This window comes from Anguilla anguilla, chromosome 16 (genome assembly GCF_013347855.1).
Source record: "Anguilla anguilla isolate fAngAng1 chromosome 16, fAngAng1.pri, whole genome shotgun sequence".
Lineage (NCBI taxonomy): Eukaryota > Metazoa > Chordata > Actinopteri > Anguilliformes > Anguillidae > Anguilla > Anguilla anguilla.
Genome location: NC_049216.1, coordinates 207,739 through 234,192, shown reverse-complemented (window position 1 = coordinate 234,192; position 26,454 = coordinate 207,739). Strand labels below are relative to the sequence as shown.

The 26,454-nt window shown below is 47.4% G+C and overlaps 1 protein-coding gene across 3 annotated transcripts; it reads right to left on the bottom strand.

Moving 5' to 3' along the window:
• Positions 1–243: 243 nt before the first annotated feature.
• LOC118215030 (src substrate protein p85-like) lies at positions 244–26,056 on the bottom strand. Of its 3 annotated transcripts, XM_035395402.1 has the most exons (17): positions 25,897–26,056; positions 24,239–24,322; positions 23,706–23,779; positions 18,773–18,902; positions 16,292–16,402; positions 15,970–16,024; positions 13,549–13,659; positions 12,654–12,764; positions 11,843–11,953; positions 9,340–9,450; positions 8,014–8,069; positions 6,626–6,695; positions 5,405–5,553; positions 3,758–3,853; positions 2,652–2,793; positions 1,996–2,067; positions 244–514 (listed from the first exon to the last, which is right to left on the bottom strand). In XM_035395402.1, exons 2-17 carry the CDS (start codon positions 24,320–24,322, stop codon positions 378–380), a joined length of 1,620 nt encoding a protein of 539 aa, XP_035251293.1. In that variant the 5' UTR covers positions 25,897–26,056; the 3' UTR covers positions 244–377. The 3 variants fall into 3 exon arrangements, with proteins under 3 accessions (XP_035251293.1, XP_035251295.1, XP_035251294.1); XM_035395404.1 differs by lacking the exon at positions 13,549–13,659; XM_035395403.1 differs by lacking the exon at positions 9,340–9,450 and having other exon boundaries at positions 25,897–26,054.
• Positions 26,057–26,454: the final 398 nt, after the last annotated feature.

The following is a 26,454-nucleotide window of genomic DNA, read 5'->3' as shown; positions in this document are numbered from 1 at the left end:
GTGTGTGTGCGTGTTTGTGTGTGTTTGTATGTAACTGTGCATGTGTGTACGTGTGCATGTGTGTGTGCACATGTGTGTGCATGTGTGTGTGTGTGGGTGGGTGTGTATGTGTGCGGGTGTGTGTGTGTATGCGGGTGTGTTTGTGTGTATGTGTGTGTATGTGTGTGTGTGTGTGTGTGTGTGTGTGTGCGGGTGGGTGGGTGTGTATGTGGGTGTGTATGTGTGTGTTTGTATGTATGTGTATGTGTGTGTTTGTGTGTGGTTGGGTGTGTATGTGTGCGGGTGTGTGTGTGGGTGAATGGGTGTGTGTGTGTGTGGGTGGGTGTGTATGTGTGTGTGTGAGCAAGGCAGGGTGGCAGGTTCGAGGGCAGAACAGCTCACTGCCGGACCTCTACATAGTTTGCGGGGAAGAGCCCATAGGCCCCTTTGCACACGCCCCTCCACCAACCCTCGTCAATCATCTCGATGTTGGTAATGATGTCGTCGGGGTCGAAGGAGATCTCGTCATCGCCAGCTGGAACACATGAGCCAACTTAATAAATCAGCATTTTACAGCACATCTGGATTACATCTAACCCATACATGCACAACTGTTTTATTTTTATTTTTTTATACAAACAATCCATTTGAAGAGCTGGATATTACATAACAGGCTGTGTGCCAGCTGGTAACTGAACCTGCAACCTCATCCTGCACACCTGACCCTACCAACTAGCAGCTCAACAAGATCTTTAGCTGTTTAATGAGGTGTGCTTTGTTAGGTCTGGAATAAAAAGTGACAGGGTGGTCCAAGAATAGGGTTGGTTACCACTGCTCAAAGCCTAACCCCACAAAGAATCTCACAATGCAATGTTTTCTTGTTAATACCCATGCTATATATTCAACAGCATTGATGCACATTCACCAAGTATCTACTGTTACTGGTAAATGGACTGCATTTATATAGCGCTTTTATCCAAAGCGCTTTACAATTGATGCCTCTCATTCGCCAGAGCAGTTAGGGGTTAGGTGTCTTGCTCAAGGACACTTCGACATGCCCAGGGCGGGGTTTGAACCGGCAACCCTCCGACTGCCAGACAATCGGTCTTACCTCCTGAGCTATGTTGCCCCACGATTGTAGAACTAAATTGTAGAACCTCTGACAAAATGTAATCTTTTAAGTTAGTCGTGTAATAAGCGGGATAATCCCCAACGAGGTGGTCCGGTATCGGGAAATAATGTCCGCCGCGCGGGTGAAGAACCCCCACGCAAAACGTGACAGCTGACTACCTCTTGTCCCGGATTATCCCGCTTATTACACAGCTAATCAATCAATAATTTGTCAATTAATTATTTCTCATTGATAGGTTAATGAAGGCCTATTGGCTAACAGTAGTACTGGAGTAAGACGAGGCAACCAACAGTAGAAATAATATTTTAGTTGTGTTGGCCCAGTTCTAAGATATGAAAACTTATCCATGACCATGATATGAAAACAGTTGTAAGTTAAAGCGGTCTGTTACCCACAGCTGCAGTCATTATACCAAAATATTTGACAATTAGGATGTTATCAGTGTGGGTGAATATGCTAAGTTAATCTAAGAACTGGGTGTACAGGAGGCCGGTGAAGTATTTCTAAATACCAATTCATTAATATCTGCACATCAGCCGTGGTTTATTTTACAGCAGTTTGAGGTTACAGACCTCAAACGAGTCCTTTTCTTCACATAAAATGGCTGTCATTCCCTCATTTTTTCCCTTCTTGTGTGCAGAAGTTCTATTTTAATATATCTTTATTTGAAATACAGATGTAGGATCAAAAAGCATAGACTTTATTTACCTAATTTAATCTAATTAAGTGTAAAACCTTTTTTTATATCAGAAAGCACTTAAGAGAGTAATTGCAGTGTTTTGGGGATGATTATAAGTGAAATTTTCATACTGCAGAATCTGTAGCTTCAGCGGGGGCAGGGGGTGGGAAATCACACAGAGGTAGGCGTACAGGCCAGAACTCACCTGCTTGGTAATCATAGAGAGCCACAGCCGTCACCCCCAAATCTTCCCCATACTCTGCATAGGCCTGGCCCTCTGGACACAAAAACATTAATAACATTCTTTTTAAAAGTTTAAATAGTTTCAAGGCACAAACTAACTCTGGAGATTAATACATCCATAAAGGGCACTAACATCAAAAGGTACCATATCTAATGCAGTTTATAGCTAGCTAAAGGAAAAAAAAGATCTGGCAAAATATTTTTATTAATTTAATTTAAATTATGTGATGTATCTTTGCACACGAAGACAGGGGCGTACGCATTAAAAATAATTTTTAAATTAAATTGTACGAGTCAAATTATAGCTGGATGTACTCCCATGCACAAGCCAATCTGAAAATAGTTTATCTATCTATAGTTAACCTAATCATGAAAACAGCTTATCGGCCCACAAATAACAGATAACTTCAAATAATGTAGGGGGGTTGACCAATAGCACGTGGTAAATCTAGCTAAAAACAGAATTAAACAAATTTTAAAAAATGAATACAGAAAAACGGAAAAAAGGCTGCAGAGCCTGCAGGACCAAAGCCGAGACAAGTCAGCAACAGCCACGTGCAACATGATGCCGGGTGAGGTGACCGCGTTGCCTTGGGAACAGTGCACCCACAGCCCCACCTGCACGGTCGGGGGCCTCCTCATCAGGGTCCTGGTAGAGCGGCTCCTCCTGCGGCTCCTCCCGCGGCTCCTCAGGGCCGCTGGGCTCCGGCTGGTGCGCATGGGACCCGTTCTCAACCGTGGTCTCGTAGGCGCCAGCGTCCTGTGGAAAAAAGCATGCACCGCTCAGTATCAACCCTCTGCCCCGTTTAGAATCAACCCGCTGCACCGCTCAGAATCACCCCTCTGCCCCGTCAGAATCACCCCTCTGCCCCGTCAGAATCACCCCTCTGCCCCGTCAGAATCACCCCTCTGCCCCGTCAGAATCACCCCTCTGCCCCGTTCAGAATCACCCCTCTGCCCCGTTCAGAATCACCCCTCTGCCCCGTTCAGAATCACCCCGCTGCACCGTTCAGAATCACCCCGCTGCACCGCTCAGAATCACCCCTCTGCCCCACTCAGAATCACCCCTCTGCACCGTTCAGAATCACCCCTCTGCACCGCTCAGAATCACCCCTCTTCCCCATTCAGAATCATCCCACTGCACCGCTCAGAATCACCCCTCTTCCCCACTCAGAATCACCCCTCTTCCCCACTCAGAATCACCCCTCTGCCCCACTCAGAATCACCCCTCTGCACCGTTCAGAATCACCCCTCTGCACCGCTCAGAATCACCCCTCTTCCCCATTCAGAATCATCCCTCTGCCCCTCTCAGAATCATCCCACTGCACCGTTCAGAATCAACCCGCTGCACCGCTCAGAATCAACCCGCCAAGCAGTTCTGCATGAACCCGCTACGGTTGGGTGCATGTTTTTGATTTATCCCAGCACAAACACCTGATTCAACTTTTAACTGATTAATCACTGTCTTTCATCAAAATCGCACTAAGATCAGTGATCTTGCTGCTGGACTAGAACAAAAACCTGCACCCAAACCAGCCCTTTGGAAAAGACTGGACGGACGGAGCCTGTTTACGGTGGAGCCTGATCGAAACCCTGAATGTTGGGAGACACAGCTTGGAACGTAAAGCTTCAGTCAGACCTGTGGCTCAAGACCAGTGCACTGACCAGGCTTCTTTAGTACAGATGCAGGGTTGCGAGATACTGCCAGGAAGTTCGGAGCTCACCTCATACTGGTGGCTGGTGGGCATATCCTGCTGCTGGGACTCTGCAGCCAGTGCAGGGCTGGGGTCTGGGGAGGGGGGCCTGGCTTTGGCCTGCTCCTGTGAGAAGCACACCGAGAAACATGCTTACGCATATGCACGCACATACACAGGCAAACGCACGCACACGCACACACAGGCAATCGCACGCACATACACAGGCAAACGCACGCACACGCACACACAGGCAAACGCACGCACACACGTACGCACAGACGCAGGCAATCACGCGCACGCACGCACACGCACACACAGGCAATCGCACGCAAAGGCACCCACAGGCAATCGCACGCACACGCACACACAGGCAATCGCACGCACACGCACACACATGCACCGGCAATCACACGCACACACATGCACAGGCAATCACACGCACACACACACGCATGCACTCGTACATGCACGCACACACACACAAGCAATCACATGCACACACACATGCACACAGATGCAGGCAATAACATGCGCACACTGGCTTTGGCCTGCTCCTGTGAGAAGCACACCGAGAAACATGCTTACGCATATGCACGCACATACACAGGCAAACGCACGCACACGCACACACAGGCAATCGCACGCACATACACAGGCAAACGCACGCACACGCACACACAGGCAAACGCACGCACACACGTACGCACAGACGCAGGCAATCACGCGCACGCACGCACACGCACACACAGGCAATCGCACGCAAAGGCACCCACAGGCAATCTCACGCACACGCACACACAGGCAATCGCACGCACACGCACACACATGCACCGGCAATCACACGCACACGCACACACAGCCAATCGCACGCACACGCACACACAGCCAATCGCACGCACACGCACACACAGGCAATCGCACGCACACGCACACACATGCACAGGCAATCACACGCACACACACACGCATGCACTCGTACATGCACGCACACACACACAAGCAATCACATGCACACACACATGCACACAGATGCAGGCAATAACATGCGCACATACGAGTGCACGAGGAACAGGACTCTTGGGAGGGGACAAGTGCACAGGGGGAACAGAGTGAGGGGACGAGAGCACAGGGGGAACAGAGTGAGGGGACGAGAGCACAGGGGGAATAGAGTGAGGGGACAAGTGCACAGGGGGAACAGAGTGAGGGGAGAAGTGCACAGGGGGAACAGAGTGAGGGGACGAGAGCACAGGGGGAATAGAGTGAGGGGACAAGTGCACAGGGGGAACAGAGTGAGGGGAGAAGTGCACAGGGGGAACAGAGCGAGGGGGAACAGGACCCTGGTGAGGGGACGAGTGCGCAGGGGGGGACTGGATCCTAGTGAGGGGATGAGTGCGCAGGGGGAACGGGATCCTGGTGAGGGGACGAGTGCGCAGGGGGAACGGGACCCTGGTGAGGGGACGAGTGCGCAGGGGGAATGGGACCCTGGTGAGGGGACGAGAGCGCAGGGGGAACGGGACCCTGGTGAGGGGATGAGTGCGCAGGGGGAACTGGATCCTGGTGAGGGGGGAACCCTTCCCCCCTCCCTCTCTCTTTCTCTCTGCCCCTCCCTCCCTCCCTTCTTCCCTCTCTCTCTCTGCCCCTCCTTCCCCCTCTCTCTCTCTCCCTCTCTCATACCTCAGTCTTCCTGCGGGCCGCCTCCTGCTCCTCCCTCTCCTTGGCCTGGCGGCGCAGCCTCTCCTCCTCCGCCCGCTTGCGGTCCTCCTCCTCCTTCTGTTTGGCGATGTTCTCAAAGCGTGCCTTGATGCTCCCCGTGCTGCTGCCAACTGTGGAGCCCACAACAACACACACACCTGACACTCTGAATGACTACTGTGGACCTCACAACAGCACACACACCTGACAATCTGAATGACTACTGTGGACCCCACAACAGCACACACACCTGACATTCAGAATGACTACTGTGGACCCCACAACAGCACACACACCTGACACTCAGAATGACTACTGTGGACCCCACAACAGCACACACACCTGACACTCAGAATGACCCATAACTGCAATTGCAGTGGTTTTCTTCTGCAAATAATTGCAGTTGAAAGTTCAAAAGAACAGCTTCTGTCAAATCTTAGAATTGAGTCCAGAGAGAGTGTTGTCAAGGGAGCAGACTTGCTTACAGCCTCAAGGGACTTGTGTTCTGCACCTTCTGAAGTGCATCAGGGTTGGAAAATTGTGTCAGGCAACTTTTTCAGTGGATACTCCCACATAAGCAGATCAGTAGGGCGGACCTACAGCGCATACTCCCACATAAGCAGATCAGTAGGGCGGACCTACAGCGCATACTCCCACATAAGCAGATCAGTAGGGCGGACCTACAGTGCATACTCCCACATAGGCAAGGCTGTAAAGTGGATCCACAGTGCATACTGCCATATAAGCAGATCAGATTGAGGCTGACATCTACCCATCGCCCATTGCTCTCTGGTCTTGCTGAAAAATGATTCACCCTTACTGCTGGTCTCAGCACAATACCACAGTGGAGGGTTCATTAGCTGTAAATGTTGATCTATTGATGTTTTTACGTGCAATTCTCAACTGTGCAGAATTAATTGAATCTGTCTGTGTTCAATGTACCAGGAGCATACTACGAGGGTCAAAACGAACCATTATTAACCACAATTAATCATTAATCCAGTGCCTATGGAAAGGGGAATATAAACTGTGGTGTTAGTTTGTTCATTTCCTTCATGGAAAGTTCTTAACTAACATAGTCCAACAAACCATAAAAGGTCATTGCTGGAGCACAGAAAATCATTCTGTGCCTGGAGAAAAGTGATCACTGGATACAATCCCATTACTGTCAGGACATTTTTAACATTTTATCGTAAAACTAACCTGCTTCAACAGGTTTAGTTTTTTGATAGGCGGGGGTTGGCTTTTCAACTTCTTCAAAAGTGCCAGCACTCTGAAAAGAAAATAAAAAAATAAGACAGCATGCACAGGAAAAACATAGTGAAGGATCATGTTAAAATATTGACTTAAATAAAGAATTATATAAGCAAATATATAAAATGTAATGTTTTGATATAGTTCACCAAGTGAGTACATTCAATAGTCAATGTATGTAATAGTATGTGGTTTCACCCCATACAATGTATCTGTCAGACTGCAAGTAAAAGGGTATGGACAGCAGCTGCAATAGTTAAGTACATTAAGGGATTAAAGAACCTCTATTTATGTTTAACTGGCCACCATGGTCAGTTTTGGAATGGACTCCCTAACCAAAACTTGGCTATAGTTGGAAGTTTTCCATATGACGACTGAATGAATCTCATAGGCTGGACCAACAGTGCTTTGTCTCTAAAAACTATATGAACTCATGTATTTCCTTGACAAAATTGAATTTTCTCCTGTCAACTGAATTGTAATAAATGTATCCACTTCCAGGAAAATCTGTAATTTTACATTACATTAATGTTTATGAATAACACCAACATATGCATGTATGAAAAAGGCTTGTTAGGGGTCCAAGCACTAAAGATTATTTAGTTTACAATTGTTTAATTTTTGAAATATATTTAATATATTTTTCTTTTGTTTAGTGTTGTAACACTATAGGCCTATGCTTATTAATATGTTGAACAGGCTTCAACTTAAAAGTTGTTAATAAACCAGGTTGTTAATAAACCGTGAATTCAAAAATCAGGTCAACCCTTGTGGACATTATGTTTCTGAACTATTAAGGTAATTTCAGTATCGTTAGGTACCGAGTATCAAATCAGTATCGTTTAAGTTTCAAGTATCGTTTCAGTATCGAGTATCGTGATACTAAACCTGGTATCGGTATCAAAGTCAAAATTTTGGTATCGTGACAACACTAGTCTGATGCCCTTTTTAGTTGTGGCATGGAAGCGCTGCAGCTCTACATACATGCCGGGCCATCTAAGTGTTACGATATGCCATCTAAGTGTTAAAACAAAAGTAAAGGCCTTTACAGCAAGCGGCTAGGACACATTCATGGCGATGCAACTAAGTAATCCGACAGGGTCTCTTAGCACAAAATTGGCCGCAAGTCATCAATATTTTTTATAATCTGATATTCAGTAGATATGATATTCAGTAGATATGTTCGGTGAAGGTATATTATCATGAGGACAAAATCATTTATAAAACGCTCCATAGGGGGCGCAATAGCGCCAATGCTTGGACCCCTCCCAACGCCACTTGCGGCTTTAACTGAATTTTCAACTGGAACTAAATGAAATATGCAGATTGAAAGATACCTTGTCCATTCGGTCCTGCTGGACGCCAAATTTCCCACCAAAGCCTTTGGCGTAGTCTGAAACAGCACAAAAGTCCACCAGTAATTACTATAAATATAATGACTACAAGATAAAAATCAGCTACATTCACTGAAAATGAGAGGTTAAGAAAGATGAAGCAACTCATGCAGAATCTCTATGAGCCGACAGATGAGCCAAAAAAAGAAACCTGAAGATGAACATTTCCTGAAATCTAATGAATGGCTAGTGGCACCATTTTGGCTCAAGCGCTGCAGCAGAAGCCACACAGGTAGTAAGCTGCGGCTCAGCAACTGCGCACGCATGCAGGCGACACTGCTGCATGGAGGCCCAAGAGCAGATGGGAGCCCAAATCAAGCGGAGCGTGATCACATTCATAAAGACAGATCCGAGAGAAACAGGAGAGGAGAACAGACAGTAACATACACACAGAAGAGGAAGAATTCCAAATCTGCCGCCCACCCCAGCACAGCTTGGCCCATTTCTACTCTCCTCCACCAAATGAGTGAACTAATGCCAAAATTCAATGGTGTCACAGACACAGCACTGGATAAAATTTCATTTTAAAATCTATGCATGGCATATAACATTCAGCATTTGAATATACGCCAATTTCGAAACTGGAGGGACATGGAGGGGAGCGGGCCCTATGCTGGTCTGTGCTGGAGGGACATGGTGGGGAGCCGGTCTGTGCTGGAGGGACATGGTGGGGAGCCGGTCTGTGCTGGAGGGACATGGTGGGGAGCCGGTCTGTGCTGAAGGGACATGGTGGGGAGCCGGTCTGTGCTGAAGGGACATAGTGGGGAGCCGGTCTGTGCTGGAGGGACATGGTGGGGAGCCGGTCTGTGCTGGAGGGACATGGTGGGGAGCCGGTCTGTGCTGGAGGGACATGGTGGGGAGCCGGTCTGTGCTGGAGGGACATGGTGGGGAGCCGGTCTGTGCTGGAGGGACATGGTGGGGAGCCGGTCTGTGCTGGAGGGACATGGTGGGAAGCTAGTCTGTGCTGGCGGGACATGGTGGGGAGCCGGTCTGTGCTGGAGGGACATGGTGGGGAGCGGGCCCTATGCTGGTCTGTGCTGGAGGGACATGGTGGGGAGCGGGCCCTATGCTGGCCTGTGCTGGAGGGACATGGTGGGAAGCTGGTCTGTGCTGGAGGGACATGGTGGGAAGCTAGTCTGTGCTGGAGGGACATGGTGAGGAGCGGGCCCTATGCTGGTCTGTGCTGGAGGGACATGGTGGGGAGCGGGCCCTTTGCTGGTCTGTGCTGGAGAGAGCAGCAGGTCTGGACTGTAGCTGAAGAGACAGTGCCTTGTTGTGACTCGTGCTTTGCCAGTTTCTCCTTGTACTCAAAGCCAAGTGCACATTTGTCCTGCTTCTCCAACTCTACCCCGTACTTCCCTCCGAAACCCCGCTTATAATCTGAAAGAGTCCATGAGGGACACAGGGAGGGGGGGGAGAATGTCGAAAAACAAAGACAACAGGACACAAACTCAGGGTTAAACAGACAGCATGAGGAGAGCATTGAATAGCATTCCTGTGTAGCTCTCCATTCCACCAGCAACTTCCTGCCAACAAAGCAAAGGCTCACCTCCACCAGGAACCACGACTACAGAACAGTATGTACGTGTATACATTTATACATCATCACATTATTCTGTTATTATTGTTTGTCATCTGATGTTTAATATGTTCCTTGTAATGCTTTGGCAATATAAATGCAAATTTCGTCATGCCAATGAAGCACTTTAAATAATTTTAACAAATATATACAGTGAGCACCATAATTCATTGGACAGTGACACATTTTTTGTCATTTTGGTTCTGTACTCTAGCACTTTGCATTTGAAAGGATACAATGACAATGAGGTTGTGCAGACTGTCAGCTTTAATTTGAGGGTATTTTCATACATATCGGATGAACCGTTTAGAAATTTTCGGGCATCAAAAAATATTGGACAGTTCAACACAATGTAGAATAAAGTAATTATTTTTAATATTTGGTCACATATCCTTTGCATGCAATGACTGCTTGAAGTCTGAAACGCACAGACATCATCAGACTCTGGGTATCTTCCCTGGTGATGCTCTGCCAGGCCTGTACTGCAGCCATCTTCAGTTCCTGCTTGTTTCGGGGACTTTTTGCCTTCAGTCTCCTCTTCAGCATGTAAAATGCATGTTCAGTTAGATTCAGATCTGGTGATGACTGACTCGTCCAGTCAAGGATTTTCCACTTTTTGGCTGTTAAAAACCCCTTTGTTGCTCTAGCAGTATGTTTCGGGTCATTGTCTTGTTGCATGGTGAAGTGCCATCCAATGAGTTTGGAGGCATTTGGTTTTATCTGAGCAGATAAAATATTTCTGTAGACTTCAGAATTCATTGTTCTAATTCTGTCTGCAGTCACATCATCGATGAAGACAAGTGAGACAGTTCCACTGGCAGCCATACAGGTCTAAGCCATAACACCCCCTCCACCATGTTTCACGGATGAGGTGGTATGCTTTGGATCACGGGCATTTCCTTTTTTTCACCACACTTTCCTCTTTCCATCACTCTGGTACATGTTAATGTTTGTCTCATCTGTCCACAAGACTTTGTTCCAGAACTCTTGAGGCTCTTTTAGGTGCTTTTTAGCAACCTGTAATCTCACCTTTTTGTTCTTCAGGCTTATCAGTGGTTTGCATCTTGTAGTGTACCCTCTGTAGTCCTACTGTCCTACTGGTGTAGTCTTCTATGTATGGTAGACTTTGACACATCTACACCTGCATCCAGGAGAGTGTTTTTGATCTGTTGGGCTGTTGTCAGGGGGGTTTTCTTCACCATAGAGAGTATTCTCCAGTCATCCACTACAGTGGTCTTCCTTGGTCTACCGGGTCTTTTGACATAATTGAGTTCACCAGTTGTTTTTTTTCTTGTAATGATGAACCAAACTGTTGACTTGGGCATGCCCAGGGTTTATGCAATGTTTCTGATTGATTCATTTCTGAGCCTTATGACGGCCAGCTTAATTTGCACCGACACTGCTGTCTTCCTCATGTTGTCACATCCCAACAACAATCTTCAAAGGCAATTGCAAAGTCTAGAATCAAGACTAGACATCAACAGCTCTCTTCTGCATTCACTAACGACACAAATGAATACACCTGCCAAACGAAACACATCTGTGAAGCCAATTCAACAAATACTTGTAGTACCTTAAAATGGGGGGACCATGTACAAAAGGTGCTGTCATTTTTAAACTGTTCATCCGATATGGATGTAAATACCCTCAAATTAAAGCTGACAGTCTGCACTTCAACCTCATTGTCATTGTATCCTTTCAAACGCAAAGTGCTAGTGTACAGAACCAAAATAACAAAAAACGTGTCACTGTCCAATGAATTATGGTGCTCACTGTAGATTAAAGCAAAGGCAGAGCAGTAAGAGTCTGACCCTGCATCTCTCAGAGCAGTAAGGGTCTGACCCTGTAACTCTCAGAGCAGTAAGAGTCTGACCCTGTAACTCTCAGAGCAGTAAGAGTCTGACCCTGTAACTCTCAGAGCAGTAAGAGTTTGACCCTGTAACTCTCAGAGCAGTAAGATTCTACTCCTTTATTTTTCCTGAATAAATCAGTAAGTAATGATTTCCCAGGCCGTAGAAAGTGTCATCCAGAGGTATAAGCTATGGGAAGGCATCTGTACTAGGACAGCTGACAGCAGGAGAGAATGTTGAGCAAACAGCGCTGAACACCAGGGGCCCCAGAGCCGATTAACCACTAAAAACACCCTCCCTGCTGGGAGCCTGAAGTTTTGGACAGACCGTCAGCAATGGGTACCTTTCTGGGACTCGTGGAGCTGGAGTTTCTCCTGGTGGTCCCAGCCCATGGCTGATTTGTCCTGCCGGTCAGTCTGAACTCCAAACTTCCCCCCAAAGCCCTTCACGTAATCTGAAATACCCAAAAACACACACTGGGTAAGAATACAGTCTTAACATAAAGACACCTTTCACCACATTACTATGACAGAAATTCCAGTCAAATACAATGCACAGGCAGTATGTTCAGTAACAAAAGATGATAAAGTTTATTAACTAAAAGCACATATTTCTTCCTTTTCCATGTTATTTATTATTTGAATAAATGCCAATGTAGCATTAAGCCATGCTTTTCCGTCTTCGTGAGCAACTGTCATGAGGCAACCGACTAACTGATAAGGCACTACAACACAATGAGTTTAAGTGTAGAAAGATCATGTGACCAAGCCAGAAAGAAAACTTCTCCACAGCATCGTGGGTAATGCAAGAACAACGTTCTAAATACAATCTAACAATGTCAGCTTTTGCTATTCCCAAAAGAAACCTTACGGTATAAAGGCTTGTACAAAAAAATGGACTGCTCCACTAGGAGTCTTAAAACATCTTCAGTGATCCGGGAATATTTTGGAATGTTTAGCAAAGGTTCCTCCCCTACATAACTTGTTCGGGCAGGACAGAGAGATACAGATTGCAGTCTGTACCCTCCAATACTTGAATGCATATTCAGATGGCCCTACATGTTCAAACGGCCGTAACCCAAACACCAAATGGAGCGACAGCACGGCTGAGAGCCGGACGGGGTGCTTTCGAGCAGAAGGGTTAGGGTGACCCACCTTTCTGAGACTCATGCTTTTCCGTTTTCCCCTGGTACTCAAAGCCCACCGCGCTCTTGTCCACCTTGTCCGTTTCCACACCGAACTTTCCCCCAAAGCCTTTGGCATAATCTGACAAGCCCACAGCAGAAGCATGTTACACTCACCAGGCAATGCTACACAGGTGATCGACAGCACGTTACACTCAGGCAGCAATACACAGGTGATCTACAGTATGTTACACTCAACAGGCAATGCTACACAGGTGATCTACAGTACGTTACACTTAACAGGCAATGCTACACAGGTGATCTACAGTACCTTACACTTAACAGGCAATGCTACACTGGTAATCTACATTATGTTACACTCACCAGGCAACACTACACAGGTAATCTACAGCATGTTGCACTTAGGCAGCAATACACAGGTAATCTACAGTATGTTACACTCAACAGGCAATGTTACACAGGTGATCTACGGCATATTACTAATGAGCGATGGCTGCATTTCACAATCCACAGTAATTACAAAGATATAATTAATCAGTAAAGACGATAAAAGATGGTAGTTATTTCTAATTATCAGTAAGTGATATGCAAGTCTTCTGGGCCAAACAGCTGAGATAAAGCCTCTGCTTTGACACTGAAATAGTAGATAATGGACAGCCCTAATAACCATGACATTCTGGAGGCTCCTTTGACGTTGACAGCCTCATTTCCACACAACGTTGAAATCACCATTAAAATCCGGCACCGGCTAACCAACAGAAGCCAGGGCTACTGCACAGGCAGCAATAGTCAAACACAGATAAAAACAAAAGAGCACTTATGAAAGCTAGAATCAGCGTTGAAATTAAAGTTGGAAGCAGGGTAGGGGCGGGTGGGGGGTGGGGGGGTGGAGGGGGCAGACAAACCTTTCTGGGACTCATGTTTTTCTGTTTTGCCCTGGTAATCGAAGCCTACTGCACTCTGGTCAACCCGGTCTGCTTGCACCCCGTACCGGCCCCCAAACCCCGTAGCATAGTCTACGTGATTAAAGAGTGACAGCACATCAGGCAAGCATGGCTACTGCAGCAAAGCCCCATGGGTAGATCTGCAGTCCACACTGCACATCACATGGGAGGAGCAAAGGAACATTTAACCATAACATAATATTCAGGCACGAACACAAAACGGATGGTGTAGCAGGTGAGAATACGAGCAGTCAGCAAACTCACTCAAACAGCTGCAGATTTAACACTGGTGCATTAAGTAGGCGGTTTACTTAGTAAGAAGCAGAACCATTTGAGCAAAAAGACGCAATGGGAACAACTGAAGGACAAAAACACGCGACAGCCTCCAGGGAGAACTTTTAGAAAATGTCTTTCTTGTTCTCCGACCTCCCCCTCTCAGCTATTGGTCCAAATATCACATGGTTGGTTAAGTCACGGTTGAGAGTTCAGCGGGCAGACTTCAACTTTCTGGCTCATTCACTGCCTGTACTGTACTGCGGTAGAGGGCGAACTTACCATCTCCTTCGCCTTTTTTTCTTCTTTTGCATACCTAGATAAACTAAAGCCACTTTAAACTCCTCTCTCTGAATCTGTCGCATTTGTGCCTCTATCACCACCGCCATTGTTGTTTTGTGTTGTGATCTCGCGTAGCCCTTCTCATCCATGGCGTAGCCCTGAGACGGAGGTCTGGGCGAGATTCCAGCCCCGGTTAATAGCTGCCTTGTAATTATTCTGCGCCCCCCAGCGGCATGGAGTGACATTAAACTAGGGCTGCCCCCTAATATTCGACCAAACCGTTAGTCGATGAGAAGAGTCTTAGTCGACCAAGTTTTCATTGGTCGGTTAGTCGCAGGTAAAAAAAAATAATAATAATAAATTTTAAACCCTCAAACTCCATTCGGGAGCTGCGCCTTGTCATTAAAAAGTTATTAAACTATGTCGGGCAGGAAATCATCCAACATGTGGAATCATTTCGCGCATGGACCCCAAGAAGGCGACTTGCAAACTCTGCATGATGTGTTTGCAAGGTAGGTGTTTTTTACTCTCAGGCTCGTAGCTTTAGTTCGGTCCCTGGAGTCCGGTTTACTGGCGGACGTCCATTCGCCATACAAAGCATGCGTGCGCTTAACGTGGTAGTAGAACAAATTGAAAACGCTGTCATCTTCTGCACGGCCGTCTATACCACAAATGACGCCGAAGTTAGGGCTACGACCATGTACTCTATTTATCTGACTTGATAGCCATTTCAAAGTCAGGGCCATAAACATGGAACGAATCATACACTGCAACATTGCTGCCGTTAAATGTGTTAACATTACATTTTTGTTTGCATCCTGACCTAAGAAAAAACTGAAAGTTTTCATTCCATGTTGAGGCTACTTCTCTGTAGGTCTGTTTATTTTTGCACTGATATTTCTCTTTCAAGTGTTTCAGTTTGCTGTACTATATTTTAAAAAGAAACGAAAATATTCATTCAATTTAGTTTTTTAACAAAAGGCTGTTTTTGTAAGTTATTGTGTTGGTGTTACAAGTTCATAAGTTGTGTGATGTTATACTGTGTTGAAATAAATTACCAAAATGTTCAGTCTCCTTGTTGGTTGTTCCGACACATTCAGAATCATCACCGCTTTTGCCGTTAGCATTGTCGTTAACAGGCGGCTCGCTTTTGTGCGTGCGCTTGTAAAATTTATTTTTAGCATAGTATTAACAATGTTACTTATAACATTCTTTCTCAGCCCTGGAACTCAAACCATTTTCTGATGCCCCAAAAAATATATATTTCAATAATTAAATTAATATCATAAACGTGCGACGACTAGTCAACTAATGGCATGGTCTAACGACTACTAGTCGACCAGGGAAATCTTTGGTCGGGGGCAGCCCTACATTAAACAGTGCAGTGTTCTCATTGAGTATACCGACAACGGTGTTTGTGGACATGTTCGCCGGTGGTTCTCAATCCTGAAGTTCTTTCTTCTTACTGAGTATACCGCCAGCTTTAGCGATCCTCAAAACATCTATTCAGTAAGCCTTCAAATTAATTAAAAGCAGGGGGAAAAAATCAAGCGGCTTACCATTTGAGGAAAGAACATTTACAACAAAAGCAGTAACCGAACAACTTTAAAAATGCGTGGCATGCATCTGCTGTATGAGCCAATCAGCAGGACAGTGAACTAGGGAGCAGGAATCGCTTATGATCCATTACCATTTGACAAGGCATTAAATGCAAGCATGTTTGTCAACCTACAGCTCCATTTCAGTTGAGAGTACAATACCGATGGTAGAAAAAGACTGAGTGGTTCTAGAAGTTAACTTTTTTTTCTGCTAAACAGAGTACAGCACCTTTCTGTGAAGCATGTTTCTCCGTCTTTCCAGCGTACTCAAATCCAACCGCAGACTGCAGGGCAACAGGAAGGAGAGTTCAGTTGGCTAACCAGATGCATAAAATCCATTTAATATTGTAGTATAAAACCACTATACTTGCACACCATGTGCAGATGGTTCTGGCTGTATAAATACTGCTAGTAGTTTTTACGGTTTAACATTTTACCAGGCCAGATTCAAAGCCGACTGACAGGCACAGATGTAAATAACATGTGGACACATTAAGAACACATTCAGTGCACATTCTGTGAAGGTCCCATCCAGGCGAGCAAGACTGTACCTGGTCCACACGGTCTGCCTGCACTCCAAACTTGCCTCCGAAGCCTTTGGACGTGTCCGTCTGGGAGCAGTGCTTGGACAGTTTGCTCTGGTACTCGTGGCCCACAGCAGACTGGGAGGGGGGAGAGAAAACATTTATAAAAATAAGAGTCTGCAAATGACGTGTACAAAGTCTCCCAGGTCAGTGTCGTTGCCACAGAAGTGCAGAGTCGTGCAGTAACCCTTTAATACGGCTGACCTGGGCTGGACTATTAGACTGCAGCTCTTTCTCTGCCTCATTCGGCTGCTGCTGCCTCATCACATTCACAGTTCTCCCCAGGCAGAAAGCCCCGCCCCCATGGAGCTCTGACAGGCAGGCAGAAAGCCCCGCCCCCGTGGAGCGCTGACAGGAAGGCAGAAAGCCCTGACCCCGGGGAGCGCTGACAGGCTGGCAGAAAGCCCCGCCCCCGTGGAGCGCTGACAGGCTGGCAGAAAGCCCCGCCCCCATGGAGCGCTGACAGGCAGGCAGAAAGCCGCGCCCCCGTGGAGCGCTGACAGGCAGGAAGAAAGCCCCGCCCCCGTGGAGTGCTGACAGGCTGGCAGAAAGCCCCGCCCCCATGGATCGCTGACAGGCAGGCAGAAAGCCGCGCCCATGAATACACACACATACACACCAGCTCTCTCGTGCACACACACACACTCTCATGGACACACAAACACACACTCATGCAGACATATACACACACACACAAACACAAGTCTCGTGCAAACACTCATGCAAACTCGCACACACTCATGCACACTCATGCAAACACTCATGCACACACTCTCTCATGCACACACACTAGGGAAGTATCCGAATCCGAATACGATATTCGGGAAAGCACGAATAATGCGATGGAAACAGATATTTCTTCTACCCGAAGTTGCTCGTTATTATTCGGATTCGGGGGGGGAAAAAAAAAAAGTCAGCTCCATGTCATGTTCTCATAGCCTCTATCTAACCTATCTAACGTTAGAGGGGGGCACCAGTTACACACACCAACAAACATTGAGCCACTGCACTGCAAAACATTTAATAATTAAATTCTGTGCGTCAGCCATTATGTTTATTCACATCGATTCATATCATTGTGGATGGCCACTAGATAAAAATGCCCATTCTGTCTGCAACATAGGACTTTGATTTCATTAACTAGTCGCCTCATTTACTACACATTATTGAAAAGCGATTGCTATATTCTGTAGTCGCCCCCACCGAGTCAGCGCACAGCAGGCAGCGGGATAGCAGGTTCCGGGTTATCACTTAAGGAAACTCTCGCATCGAGGAGGAGGTGCAGGAGCTAGCGAGATACAAGCCTGGTGTGGCAGCTGGATTTCTTTCAAACCCCCGCAACCTATACATCAAAATGAAGCTTAGAACGTGCAGTTTTTAGCTGTATGTGTTAATTTCCTCCATTCAAAAAAAAAAAAACCCAGTCGAAATATTGAAATTTCTTGTATTTCAGTCAATATTCATCCGTTTAATATGTAACATGATATATGTATCAGTCATAGGTCTTGGCTATAATGAACACGAAATCCATTCATGGTAACAGTTGCCACCAAGGGAAAATATGAGGACATCTGATGGTTTGCAGTCTATCCAAACTTAATTCAGTAGGGGAAAAAATAAAAAAATAAAAAATAAAAACAGGCAAGAAAAAGTTAATGTAGGCTATTACTGTTAAGTAATTACTGTTGTAAAGTAGAACTGCAGTAACGTTAACACATCAAGAAGCGCGAACGCAGCATCATTGGAATTTAAGATTATTCCCTTCAACTGAAGGATATGTTTCTATATATCTTTACTGAAAAACTGAATATTTCGGTTTATAAAACATTTTTTCCAGTTTCTGATTGTTCAATGTCCCCCAGTTAAAGGGGGGGGTGTTGGGGTTCAGACAGCTCATAAAACTTAGTTTAGTTAAAAAATAAAAAAAGAGAGAGAGATGAAAAGTACAGTATGAGGATGTGGAAATATATTTCATAATTAATTATATGCCAATATTCAATCAATTTGATGCTTTGAAGGCACAACAATTGCATTGCCAATGAATATTAGGTTAAAAAATACAACATTTGTCCAATTTAACGTGACTTATAAACCACGCCCACTTCCAGTCTTCTATCCAATACAGATACAGATAATTTTGTTGGTTGAACAGATAGACACAGATAATGAGGTCTCTGCACACCCCTAACACACACACACACACTCTCATACACACACTCACTCATGCACACACTCTCGCATACACACACACTTAAATAGGCTGCTGAAAATGTCTGGCACACCTACATTTCCTGGTTTTAAAATCTGGCCCAATTGAATTTGTAACTGAATAGCCCTGTCTTATGATCTCCATGCAGTACTGCCACAAGGCATCCACAATCACCATTGATCATTTGTCCACATCTGCATATGTGGAAGGCTCTGGAACAGTGTTCATCCTTTTCTTACCTTGTCCATACGGTCCTGCTGCACGCCGAACTTGCCCCCGTACCCATGGGAGGCCTTGGGCATGGTCTCCAGCTCCTGCTGCTTCAGGTGGCTGTGCTCAGTAGAGACGTTCTCACGTAGTGTGTGGATGCTGAGGAAGAGCAGGTTAATCTCATTTTAGACATGCATCAGAGCATTTACAGCACTGGGCCTGAGTAGGACAACCAGGGCATTTAGAGTGCCTGAGGAGGACGCAGCAGGGCATTTAGAGCACCTGAGGAGGACACAGCGGGGCATTTAGACTGCCTGAGGAGGACACAGCGGGGCATTTAGAGCACCTGAGGAGGGCACAGTAGGCATTTAGACTGCCTGAGGAGGACACAGCGGGGCATTTAGAGCTTCTGGCCTGAGGAGGACACAGCGGGGCATTTAGAGCTCCTGCCCTGAGGAGGACACAGCGGGGCATTTAGAGCACCTAAGGAGGGCACAGTAGGCATTCAGACTGCCTGAGGAGGACACAGCGGGGCATTTAGACTGCCTGAGGAGGGCACAGCGGGGCATTTAGAGCTCCTGCCCTGAGGAGGACACAGCGGGAATTTAGAGCACCTGAGGAGGACACAGCGGGGCATTTAGAGCACCTGAGGAGGGCACAGTAGGCATTTAGACTGCCTGAGGAGGACACAGCGGGGCATTTAGACTGCCTGAGGAGGACACAGCGAGGCATTAAGAGCTCCTGAGGAGGGCACAGTAGGCATTTAGACTGCCTGAGGAGGACACAGCGGGGCATTTAGACTGCCTGAGGAGGACACAGCGGGGCATTTAGAGCTCCTGCCCTGAGGAGGACACAGCGGGGCATTTAGAGCACCTGAGGAGGGCACAGTAGGCATTTAGACTGCCTGAGGAGGACACAGCGGGGCATTTAGACTGCCTGAGGAGGACACAGCGGGGCATTTAGAGCTCCTGCCCTGAGGAGGACACAGCGGGGCATTTAGACTGCCTGAGGAGGACACAGCGGGGCATTTAGAGCACCTGAGGAGGGCACAGCGGGGCATTTACAGCACCTGAGGAGGGCACAGTAGGCATTTAGACTGCCTGAGGAGGACACAGCGGGGCATTTAGACTGCCTGAGGAGGACACGGCGGGGCATTTAGAGCTCCTGAGGAGGGCACAGCAGGGCATTTAGAGCTCCTGGCCTGAGGAGGGCACAGCGGGCATTTAGAGCACCTGAGGAGGACACAGCGGGGCATTTAGAGCACCTGAGGAGGGCACAGTAGGCATTTAGACTGCCTGAGGAAGACACAGCAGGGCATTTAGAGCACCTGAGGAGGGCACAGCGGGGCATTTAGAGCACCTGAAGAGGGCACAGCGGGGCATTTAGAGCACCTGAGGAGGACACAGCGGGGCATTTAGAGCTCCTGGCCTGAGGAGGACACAACGGGCATTTAGAGCACCTGAAGAGGACACAGCGGGGCATTTAGAGCTCCTGAGGAGGGCACAGTAGGCATTTAGACTGCCTGAGGAGGACACAGCGGGGCATTTAGAGCACCTGAGGAGGACACAGCGGGGCATTTAGAGCTTCTGGCCTGAGGAGGACACAGCGGGGCATTTAGAGCTCCTGAGGAGGGCACAGTAGGCATTTAGACTGCCTGAGGAGGACACAGCGGGGCATTTAGACTGCCTGAGGAGGACACAGCGGGGCATTTAGAGCTCCTGCCCTGAGGAGGACACAGCGGGGCATTTAGAGCACCTGAGGAGGGCACAGTAGGCATTTAGACTGCCTGAGGAGGACACAGCGGGGCATTTAGACTGCCTGAGGAGGACACAGCGGGGCATTTAGAGCTCCTGCCCTGAGGAGGACACAGCGGGGCATTTAGACTGCCTGAGGAGGACACAGCGGGGCATTTAGAGCACCTGAGGAGGGCACAGCGGGGCATTTAGAGCACCTGAGGAGGGCACAGTAGGCATTTAGACTGCCTGAGGAGGACACAGCGGGGCATTTAGACTGCCTGAGGAGGACACAGCGGGGCATTTAGAGCTCCTGAGGAGGGCACAGCAGGGCATTTAGAGCTCCTGGCCTGAGGAGGGCACAGTAGGCATTTAGACTGCCTGAGGAGGACACAGCGGGGCATTTAGACTGCCTGAGGAGGACACAGCGGGCATTTAGAGCACCTGAGGAGGACACAACGGGGCATTTAGAGCACCTGAGGAGGACACAGCGGGGCATTTAGACTGCCTGAGGAGGACACAGCGGGGCATTTAGAGCACCTGAGGAGGGCACAGCGGGGCATTTAGAGCTCCTGAGGAGGGCACAGCGGGGCATTTAGAGCTCCTGGCCTGAGGAGGACACAACGGGCATTTAGAGCACCTGAAGAGGACACAGCGGGGCATTTAGAGCTCCTGAGGAGGGCACAGTAGGCATTTAGACTGCCTGAGGAGGACACAGCGGGGCATTTAGAGCTTCTGGCCTGAGGAGGACACAGCGGGGCATTTAGAGCTCCTGAGGAGGGCACAGCAGGCATTTAGAGCTCCTGCCCTGAGGAGGACACAGCGGGGCATTTAGAGCACCTGAGGAGGGCACAGTAGGCATTTAGACTGCCTGAGGAGGACACAGCGGGGCATTTAGACTGCCTGAGGAGGACACAGCGGGGCATTTAGAGCTCCTGCCCTGAGGAGGACACAGCGGGGCATTTAGACTGCCTGAGGAGGACACAGCGGGGCATTTAGAGCACCTGAGGAGGGCACAGCGGGGCATTTAGAGCACCTGAGGAGGGCACAGTAGGCATTTAGACTGCCTGAGGAGGACACAGCGGGGCATTTAGACTGCCTGAGGAGGACACAGCGGGGCATTTAGAGCTCCTGAGGAAGGCACAGCAGGGCATTTAGAGCTCCTGGCCTGAGGAGGGCACAGTAGGCATTTAGACTGCCTGAGGAGGACACAGCGGGGCATTTAGACTGCCTGAGGAGGACACAGCGGGGCATTTAGAGCTCCTGAGGAGGGCACAGCAGGGCATTTAGAGCTCCTGGCCTGAGGAGGGCACAGTAGGCATTTAGACTGCCTGAGGAGGACACAGCGGGGCATTTAGACTGCCTGAGGAGGACACAGCGGGCATTTAGAGCACCTGAGGAGGACACAACGGGGCATTTAGAGCACCTGAGGAGGGCACAGTAGGCATTTAGACTGCCTGAGGAGGACACAGCGGGGCATTTAGAGCACCTGAGGAGGACACAGCGGGGCATTTAGACTGCCTGAGGAGGACACAGCGGGGCATTTAGAGCACCTGAGGAGGGCACAGCGGGGCATTTAGAGCTCCTGAGGAGGGCACAGTAGGCATTTAGAGCACCTGAGGAGGACACAGCGGGGCATTTAGAGCTTCTGGCCTGAGGAGGACACAGCGGGGCATTTAGAGCTTCTGGCCTGAGGAGGACACAGCGGGGCATTTAGAGCACCTGAGGAGGGCACAGCGGGGCATTTAGAGCTCCTGAGGAGGGCACAGTAGGCATTTAGAGCACCTGAGGAGGACACAGCGGGGCATTTAGAGCTTCTGGCCTGAGGAGGACACAGCGGGGCATTTAGAGCACCTGAGGAGGACACAGCGGGGCATTTAGAGCTCCTGGCCTGAGGAGGACACAGCGGGCATTTAGACTGCCTGAGGAGGGCACAGCGGGGCATTTAGAGCACCTGAGGAGAGCACAGCGGGGCATTTAGAGCTCCTGAGGAGGGCACAGTAGGCATTTAGACTGCCTGAGGAGGACACAGCGGGGCATTTAGAGCACCTGAGGAGGGCACAGGGGGACATTTAGAGCTCCTGAGGAGGGCACAGTAGGCATTTAGACTGCCTGAGGAGGACACAGCGGGGCATTTAGAGCACCTGAGGAGGACACAGCGGGGCATTTAGAGCTCCTGGCCTGAGGAGGACACAGCGGGGCATTTAGAGCACCTGAGGAGGACACAGCGGGGCATTTAGAGCTCCTGGCCTGAGGAGGACACAGCGGGCATTTAGAGCACGTGAGGAGGACACAGCGGGGCATTTAGAGCACCTGAGGAGGGCACAGTAGACATTTAAACTGCCTGAGGAGGACACAGCGGGGCATTTAGAGTGCCTGAGGAGGGCACAGCGGGGCATTTAGAGTGCCTGAGGAGGACACAGCGCGGCATTTAGACTGGCTGAGGAGGACACAGCGGGGCATTTAGAGTGCTGAGGAGGACACAGCGGGGTAATTTAGACTGCCTGAGGAGGACAGAGTGGGGCATTTAGACTGCCTGAGGAGGACACAGCGGGGCATTCAGAGTGCCTGAGGAGGACACAGCGGGGCATTTAGAGCACCTGAGGAGGACACAGCGGGGCATTTAGAGCACCTGAGGAGGACACAGCGGAGCATTTAGACCACCCCGGCCTTTTACAGCATATGTTCATGAACCTCGTATCACACCCTGTTAACTCCCATAATTAATCATAAACAGTTAATGGAATGCCCAGTGTGAATTTTGATATGCATATAAATCAGTTTCTCATTCCATTCAATTGTTTGGGACAATGAAGACGTCAGACCACAAAACAAAGAAGAGAAAGTTCACGGAGTGTGGATTGGAGACACTCTGCCCAGACAGGTTGTACTGTGGGGTGCAGGGTTACAGCATGGGGCATTAAAGAGGACGCACAAAGTGCACTGCAGGCACTGGCAACACTGGGGGGCAAAACTGTGATTATTCACTCAATGCATTCCTGATTCATTTGAGCGATTACTCACTCAATGTGTTCCTAATGTTTTTCCATGCCACTGTTGCCCTAGGCTTGCTCTTTGGGGGCCGGTTCTCTGTAAAGCTGCTTTGTGACAAAGCTCCTTTTTTAAAAGCGAGATATACAAATAAAAATTGATTGATTGATTGATTGATTGATGCATTACAGTGATTAATCAGTCAATGTGTTCCTGATGCATTACAGCGATTACTCACTTAATGTGTTCCTGATGTCCAGAACCCGCCACAGTCTTGGCACCCCAGCGCTGTTCCTTTTCTGTTACATCGTTCTGCAGAGAGAGGAAAAAGAATATTTCAAGAGGAAGGAGATGGAGCCCGTTAGACCTTCTCACCAATATCACAAGAGGGTCCTGTCGGTTTTTGTCAGGCATTTTTGGCCACTGAGTGACAACTCCTTACCATAGTCTCCTTTTTCATTCAGCATCCACTGATCAACAAGCTGTGAATTCAACCAATATTGGGTATATATTTTATATTGTCATAAAAGAGATATAATCTAAACAAAAGTCACAGGCACCATGTCTCAGAGAAATAGCTTCTTACCACATCTGCAGTTAGGACAGCAAAGAACCCTATCTCAAGTGTGTTAATGTTGCATATGTAAAGTACATTGGGAAGAATTTATTTGTATGAACTGTGCTATAAAAATCAATAATTTCAGTTAACCCTCCTGCATTAGTAAAGAGGTTATTTCTCTTTCTAAGGCTTGGTGTGAAGTTGTTTCTTACCTCAAAGTCTGGATCCGTCTCCCAGTCGTCTCCACCGTCGGGAACGTCGACAGAGACGGGCTGGCCGGCCGCTGCTCGCCACATCTGAAGGACCCGTGTTAAAACGGAACTTTCGTTCAGAAATACACACGGCTACATCTTAAATAACCACACACAAGTGTCCTGTTTTGCCGTGTACGCATGGATACTGTATCACATACAAAACAATTAGATAGGTCCACAATTCTTCTCTGTAAATAAATAAATAAATAAATGGCTACAATAAAATGTGTCAAATTCGGGACCAATAATATACTTTATAATAACCAAAAATGCGTTCATAATTATATATTTTTTTTGTTTTTTACCAAAGACAATAATTTGCGTAAAATTATAATACTAGTATCTCAACATTTATCGGCAATACTGCATAGCCAAACTATGGTATGAACAGTATTACGCACAGGGATATGTTTAAAAAGTAGAAATCTGAGCAGTAGGCCTACGTGAAAACAGAATGTAATAAAAGTGCCGTTAACTTTGATCCTTTTCACAGATAAAATGATTTTCTGCCCCGGAAAAGCAGGTAGGGGTGCTTCGGACATGCAGGCTCCCGACTGAAACATGGGCGAATGGCCTGACTCAGCCAGATCCAAAAAAGCAGCATCTGTCTCCAATGACCGGCCTGTAATAGTTTCTACGTGGCCATGAGTAAGTGAAACTTTTGTCCACTGCTCCCTCTACAGTACCTTAACGCCGTTTTGTTTACCAAAAGGTCAGTGGTAGGGGATTTGAACACCTTCCGCCAAATAGTTGCCAAACACCACACCCTGTTACAACTACTCTCCACTTTTTGTCCCACGGAGAAAGCCGATTAGTGCGCTACAACCTTGGAAACACCATTACAGCTAAACCAGCGTAACACCGGATCCAAAATAAACATGTTCTTAAGTTTTGTAGTATCTATTGTCTCAGCTATAGGATTCAAAATACTTCTGCTTCAAGACAGAACAAAAAGCAATATTGTGGGGTTGATGCCCACTTAAAAAGCAAGCGAGCAAGTGATAGCAGCTAAGCAAGCAATATGAAAAATGGAGTCTCATATCAAGTTCAATGAAATAGTTTAAACGTAGCTATTAGTAATACTTTTGTGGTCCTATTTCACGTCACTCAATAAAAAAATAATGTCTCTTATGAAAGTGGTATAACTAGGGCATCAACGATGGATAAATCAGACACAGATATGAAAATCTAATTTGAAATTTGGCGACCATGCAGGTATTGATTCCATATCATAAGTAAGGCAACAACCGCATTAATAAAATCGCATCGAACATTTTTTTAATCGTCCAAACGCTTAACCTGCCACAGAATGCTGGTTTCCCAATAGTTTGCTAGCTACAACCCACCACACGTCCAGCAGAACATTATGAGAAAGGTCACAAACTGTAGCCATCAGGCCTCCTTTCACAGAAAGACAGACTAATTCAGAAGAGCTATAAAAAAATTCACACACACGAAACGAATAAAGACGTTCATCTACACATTTCCTGCTCCATATCCCAACCCCACTCTCGCTCATTCCCTTCCAGGATTCTCTGCCTGTTCAACGGAATTTTCTACGGAGAAGCGAACTCCATCGTGGTTTCTTATGTGTGCCAGTGATCAAATCCACTTACTTTATCTGCAAATTCTGTTCCGGTGAAGTTCAGTTAAAAATAATAACAATAAAATAGCGTCGACAGAAGCTCTGCACTTAGAAAACACTGCTGTTTTTACTCCTAACAGATCCTCTTCCGGCTCTCCCTACATTCCAACTTCCTGCTACAAACTCAACAGCACCACCTGGGACAGAGAAAGGAGTGCGGACGGTGGCCCGCTGGAGAACCGTCCACCCGTCAGTAGAGCGCAACGCTGCGCATTGCAGTCGAAGCATCCTTCGAGTAAAATCATAAAATTGCCTTAACAATTTGGCCTGTTATCAAGCGTTAAACATAAACCTATAGCGACTGTTCCCTTAACTGTTCTTTGTTGGTTTCACTCCTGTGAATGGAATACTGAAGGCAATTAATGTGACCGATGAAATTATGTCTATATCCATATCTCTTTCTGCTAGCATGTGCCAATATGTTATGGGTAGGAGTTAAAATATAATCCAATTTGATGGCATGTATTTCTATGCAATCTAATGACTTTTCTATGCAATGAAGTTATTAGGCTACATTAAATGCCAAACG